The following is a 6456-nucleotide window of genomic DNA, read 5'->3' on the forward strand; positions in this document are numbered from 1 at the left end:
GCAGGTGGCGCTGCACTTTAATTTACCGACGTGCCTTCACAGGAAGTACAGCGGCAGCAGCAGCAGCAGAGACATGCTAGTTAGCTGCTGGTTAGCACGGTGACAGCTTTCTCACTTTAAAGCTAACACGTTACCCTTGCATGCAGCATTGTTTTTATAAGTTAATGGTTTCCCGGGGGCACAGTTTGTTAATATCAGGCCAATGTCGGGGAGGAAGCGAAGAAGCGAGAAGGACGAACGACGGGAGCACAAGAGACACAAGTCCTCCAAACACGACCTGGAGAAACTCAAGACGCACACGAAGAAACTCAACCAAGAAGTGCAGCAACTCAAACACGTCGAGACTTTGTGAGTCAGTGTTGTTTCTGTTGGAGCTCGCAAACTTAGCCATTAATTATACATTTCATTTGGCCAGTTTTCTCTCTTACTGCAAGTAATCCTCACTTACTGTTTTTATTTACTGTTTCTTTTATGCACACTTACTATTGTTTTCATTTATTTTATTTAGATTCTTACTAAATTATTTTATATTTTTATTTATGCAATTTTTTTTCACACTTATTGATTTATTGATTTATATTTATTTATTTATTTGAGACTTTAACAAAATATATACATATATCCTTTTAAAAGTGAGACTTGATTAGAGAATGAAAAATAAAATAGATGATATAGGAATATAGTAATCAAAGAGCACACATTTAAATACACATACATCATAACAAATTCTAATTGCATTTTTAAAATAGCCTTCTCGTAGTTATGAATGAATAAATGCTTTATTTCGAACATGTAAAATAAATAAAAAAGAATACAATAAAAGCTAAATGAACAAAAACATAAACTTAACATGTCCCAAAAAGGAAAACAAAGAAGCAATGGCTTATTCAATCCAACCACTTTACCACAACTTTATACTATTAATCATAATGAACCACTTCATATTTATATAATATCCTATCATTAACACTTTAACATTGTTTGCTACATACTGTATGTATATACACACACCACAAAAAAGAAAACAAACATATTTACGTATTTAGGCTTCCATTTATTTATTATTTACATAATTTATTTAAAGTATAAGAGGATTATCACATTTTTTGAATTGCCCTTTTGATATCAGTTTCAGACTACTCTACTCTGTAAATTAATGTTAGTGTTCTTTCTTTCATGCAGCTATGAGAAACCTCCACCAGGACTCATCAAGGTAACATTGCTCACGCTAAAATGCCAAGAAGTTTTAAAGAAATGTTGTTTAGAACTTGACGCAGTTGTTGTTGCTGTAGGAGCACGAGGACAAACCAGAGGACTGTATTCCTGCTGAACCAGGAAATGAAGCAGCCAGGAGCTTCCTGGCACACGCCCCTACCAGGGGGCTGTGGATGCCTCTGGGGAAGGAGGTGAAGGTGATGCAGTGTGAGTCCAGTTAGACTCATTCATCAACATGCAGTATAAGCTGGGGGTTTCCGATGAGAGAGATACATGTGCTGATCCCTGTTACTGATGGGTTTGTGTCAGAGGTTAAGCTCATCTGTAATGAAACACTTTTATAAAGAGAGAGGGAAATCTGCCCTATGAACGACTTTGAAATACTTTTTAGCGTTTTGACATCTCATCTTTAAATTCCTTTGACCGTGGTTGAATGATTTAGAATACTGTTGTATCAATCTAAGGTGTTTCCGTTATTCAGTACTTCAGCTCAAGAAAGGGTTGCTGTCTTCTCATAGGTCAAATTTGAATTTATTCCCCCTTTTAATTATGATGAAAAAGCTCTTGCTGATAGATTTTGGAGGCACCCTGTATATAAATAATGTTTATATTGACTTTAGAAGAAACAGCAGCACTTATAGTTCAGGAACTGTAGGTGGGGGTAAATATCCACCACGTGTGGGCAGCGGCCTTTATAGGTGACAAATGAAACCATAAGAACTTGATAATTAGCACTGCGTCTATCGTTTGCCTGCTGCTAGAGATTAAAACTGGTGAGGACAAGGAGATTACCTTGTGTCTTTTTGGTCTGACAAAGACTCTCCCTATATTCAGTGTCCATTCATTCCTTCGTCCCACTCATTTTCATGCTGCATGCACAGCCAGGGACGTAGGGAGACTACACACACACACACACACACACACACACACACACACACACACACACACACACACACACACACACACACACACACACACACACACACACACACGCACGCACTTCACAGGTTGGCATTTGTTCTGCGGAATCTGAGCATTGCTTGCTTTACCTAATCCTTTGAGAAAATGTCTGAACGTGTCATCCTGCTTAAAGGAACGGAGAGAGTGAATGATATGGCCATGAAAAATCTAAGTAAACAATTTTGAACTACGTTTTAGAGGATAAACACAGACTTTGTGGTCTCACTTTACAGAAACTCTTGAGTTATTTATGGCAGCTAAACTGACACTTTAAGTGTCGAACCGTAAAACAGTGTGCAAATTGGACACCAATTGTTTTCACTTCTTTTCAGTGAAGCCACATGTGATGACTTGATTTCTGGTCCTTTGGATCCTTTGGTCTGTCTTATACTGTATAACCGGGCGTGCATTTTGCAACACAGCGCTACACAAGCAGGGTTGTTTGAGTGTGAGTTGCTTCCTTTGAGTTTTTGAATTACACAGACAAACACAAAAATGTCTTTACCATAATTTACTGTTTTTCTGTGGACCTGTGTGCTCTTATAAAGTAGGGGAGTTAAGGGGTCACATATGAGGCTCTTTCTCAGGTTCAGGTTCATACTTTGGGTTTCTTCAGGAACATTTTACATACTTTAATGTTAAAAAAAAGAAAGCCAACATTTTTATCATGCTGTCCGTCTGAAACACTTTGTTTTAGCACCTACCCTTTAACAAAGAAACTACAATGAATACAATTTTAAATCAAGGTTCATTAGCTTTTTCTGGAGCTTCATCAAATCAGAACCTTCATCAGTGAACCGAGTTTGCTCGTTTATCAAATTGGTTTAGTCCGCAAGTATAGAACTTAAGTCCTGGTGGTCATGGCCACAGGATGTAGTTGGAAGCTCAAGCTCGTAGGTGGTGCTTGAGTTAAGATTGTTTTGGTAAACTACCATTAAACAACTATTCCAAGGTCAAGACTGTACTTTCATGCACATGTTTGATTCATTTTCTAGCAGTGCTGTCACATCAGTTATTTTGTCCCAACCTCAAAAAGATTATATTTATTTGTTTCCCTTGCCGCAGGTTGGAGATGCAAGCGCTACGGCCACAGAACAGGAGATAAGGAGTGTCCGTTCTTCATCAAAGGCAACCAGAAACTAGAGCAGTTCAGAGTGGTGAGTTTGTTAGCTTCTTAGGAAAGAAAACAAGACCACCCATAGTTATTTAGAGAAGGTATTAAAAAACCGTCCTCTAAGAATGTAGGTTGAGTTGAGGCAGGGTCAAGGTGCTGTGACGGAGACAAACGTTTTTGTCGGAGAGCTGGGCCAAGGCTAACTACAGATTTGGGGCATATTTAGTTTACACTGAGGACCATGTGGGCAGCAGACTTGTTCTCACAGCCTGTTCCAATGAGTCTGTAACGGAGTAATACCTACTGCGGGAACACAGCCTCTGCAGTGATTACCATAAATGCAACTGTATCATATTTTCATACCTTTGTATTGTCACAGGGAGGTTTTAAAAAAAATGCTGACACATCAGTAGAATCAGTACAATGACTGGAGTGTGTTGAAGGGCTCATTACCTGGATCTAATGTGAAAAGCAGAAACTGTTATTCTAACCATGCATGTTTTTTTTTTATTATTATTTCTTCATAGTACGTAATGACAGATTGCATTTTGGATTTTTAGGCTCATGAAGACCCAATGTATGACGTCATTCGGGAAAACAAAAGGAATGAAAAGGAAACCAGGTACATACTATTTTTTTTCAGACATGCATGTTGCTTTTATCCTTTGCTATAATTTCCCTGAATAAGAACCAGATATTTAAACTTCAAAAGACAGTTTTGAAGCTGCAGAAAGTTATATCATTCACTTCACAGGTTTTTTTTCGTTTGTTTACTGTTTCCCCACAGCGCAGTGGGACTCTTACGTAGATGACCTGAAAATTCAGTCATAGCGCCTGGTTCTCTGTGCCGATTTCCAGCAAATTGTGTTTGACACAAGGGTGTTTGAATTTGAGGTGTGTGCGTGTGCATTACAGAAAGGTTATTCACAGGCCAGTGGAGCTTTCTAAATGCATATACAGTATTGTGTCTCACGCTGTCCTTGTGAACATTTAATGATGAAATTGTAGAAATAACTTAGTTTTTGCATCTATATTCACTTTGAAAGTTCTTTTTTTTGCACTCAGCCAGTCGGATATCGGTCCTTGGGCCAGTTATTTCTAGATCTGCGTTCCCAAAATGTCTTGTTTTGCATTGCCCATCAAATCTTTCAGACTTTTCTTTCCTATTTGTATACATTTTTTTGTGGTAAAAGTATACTGTTTGAGAGTTCACTGGCTATTGCAGCCTGTTGCTTTCGTATAAAGATGTGTTCTCATTCATTGTGAATTCTGATGCCTGCCTGACAGTTTGCAGGAATGATACTTTTTCTTTCAAAAGTGCATTTGAGAAAACTAACCTATTTGAGCTGAGAGAAGAGACATTTTTATAATTTAGCTGTAGGTTTTGAAGTGCTTTCATGGAGTTCACTTTGAGCACCAGAGGTACCCTTTAAAGAGTAGCACGACATCCCAAGTGCTCAAATAATGAAGCTGCTTTGTGAGATCAACCCTGCCGTAATGAGGCTTGATGGACACTTTTACAAGAGCATTTCAACCTTTTCTGAGAGAGACACCTTCATGGCTTTACAGTTCAGTTTCTGGATGTCTTCAAACAATTTTCTCTGAGCTAATTAAGGGGCATGTACTCCAGTGGCCTCTGATACTGTATGTCCCTTTTTTTCCTTTCTTTCTGACAAATGTTTTCTATTTCATTAAGCAGGGTGGTGCTTCCTCATTCATTCTGTAATGTGTTGTTTTAATTGTCCTACTTGAACTTTATTTGGCTCTGTACAAGTAGATATTCACCAGATGAGGAAGTATATTGCGTTTACTGTTGACTTCTTTCCTGGCCAGACAAAACCGTGCACCATGTACAGTTTAAATTACTTAACCTAATTACTAAACCTCTGTCAAGGTTTAGGGGAAAGTTATCTGATCTTCTTTAGTAATCTGAGCTCGGATCTCATATTTAACCGTCAGGATGACCCCATTATCCTGAAGTGTCCCAGTGTGTTCTGAAAATCCTCCCCACACCTGCAATTTTAACAGCTATTTGGGCACAGCTACTGGAAATATGTAACACAAGTAGGCGCTCGACAAACAGTCCAGAAATGCCAGCACTGGGACAGAGAAAGTGTCTTTCTCAAGGACACTTCAGATGCTCGCCAACCCGGGCATCCGAGTGTGCATCAGTTGTGTTAACCTCCTTTACTCTAATCCCACTTCCTCTTCTCCTCTCTTCCCCGCCCTTCCCTTCTGTTTTTCTAGGATCCAGCAGCTGCAGCAGATGCTTCAGGACACCACTTCCTCCAATTCAGACAGCTCCTCGTCCCTGTCTTCCTCCTCCTCGTCCGACCGCCATCGCAGCAAGAAACGGAAAAAGAGGAAGGACAAAAAGAAGAAAGACAAGAAGAAGAGAAAAAGAAAACAAAAGCACAAGTCTTCCAAAACCAGTGACTGTTCAGATTCAGATTAAGTGTTTGGCTAATATATATGTACTTGTATGCTACATGCTTTAATGTAGGAAGAGACTGAATGAAGTATAACAAAGGTACAATATTACACAGCAGTGAAGTGTGTTCTGCAGTGCCTGGGTAGGAATTGCACTCTGAAGACCCTTCTAAGCCGTTTTTTTGCAGGTTGAAAGTGCAAGTCCACCGTGCATGACTTCTCCCAGCCGTTTCACTCTCTCCGGGTTGGCTGCTCACATCTGCATCCTCTCTGTCGGATCGTACAGCACAGGGTCATATGGCACAGCGGCTTAAGTGTGTGTATGTGTGCCTCGGTGCATATGTGTGTGTCAAAAAGCATTAGCTGCATGGGTAATGAATCTTAAATCATATGAAATGAGCCCGCTGGTGTAAAAGATAATGTGCTTTTACAGGGTCCATTAAGATAGCATGTCAGCAAAATCTAGTGTGTTATTAAGAGATTTTATTTTCCACCATATTTTTGTATCCCTGCCATCTCGCTGGTATTAAATACTTTGATTGTAGAGTGTGTTAAACGCAGAGGTGGAAATAAGTACAGTAAGATTTTGTCTTCCACACAAGCCCGAATGTTTAAATGCTTGACTGTACATAAATATTTGGAATGATTTGAGGTTGGAATATGCTCATTTGCTCTGAAAAAAAAAAAAACAGCCACAGAGATGAGGAAAGAATGTACGTGAATGTGCTCTCTTATTC

General features: G+C 39.3%; 1 protein-coding gene across 1 annotated transcript; it reads left to right on the forward strand.

The window, feature by feature from the left end:
• Nucleotides 1–99: 99 nt before the first annotated feature.
• rp9 (RP9 pre-mRNA splicing factor) lies at nt 100–6456 on the forward strand. Its single transcript, XM_083925758.1, has 6 exons — nt 100–348; nt 1183–1213; nt 1293–1422; nt 3241–3332; nt 3850–3911; nt 5537–6456. The coding sequence occupies exons 1-6, from the start codon at nt 203–205 to the stop codon at nt 5742–5744; spliced, it is 669 nt and encodes a 222-aa protein (XP_083781884.1). The 5' UTR covers nt 100–202; the 3' UTR covers nt 5745–6456.

This window comes from Echiichthys vipera, assembly GCF_963691815.1.
Source record: "Echiichthys vipera genome assembly, chromosome: 13".
NCBI lineage: Eukaryota > Metazoa > Chordata > Actinopteri > Perciformes > Trachinidae > Echiichthys > Echiichthys vipera.

What these genes read in the sequence shown, in the direction of transcription:
- rp9 (XM_083925758.1), top strand. Translation starts at nt 203, where the DNA reads ATGTCGGGGAGGAAGCGAAGAAGCGAGAAGGACGAACGACGGGAGCAC. An exon ending in GGAGGTGAAGGTGATGCAGT is followed by an intron (nt 1,423 to 3,240) that starts GTGAGTCCAGTT and finishes CCCTTGCCGCAG; the next exon opens with GTTGGAGATGCAAGCGCTAC. An exon ending in AACTAGAGCAGTTCAGAGTG is followed by an intron (nt 3,333 to 3,849) that starts GTGAGTTTGTTA and finishes TTGGATTTTTAG; the next exon opens with GCTCATGAAGACCCAATGTA.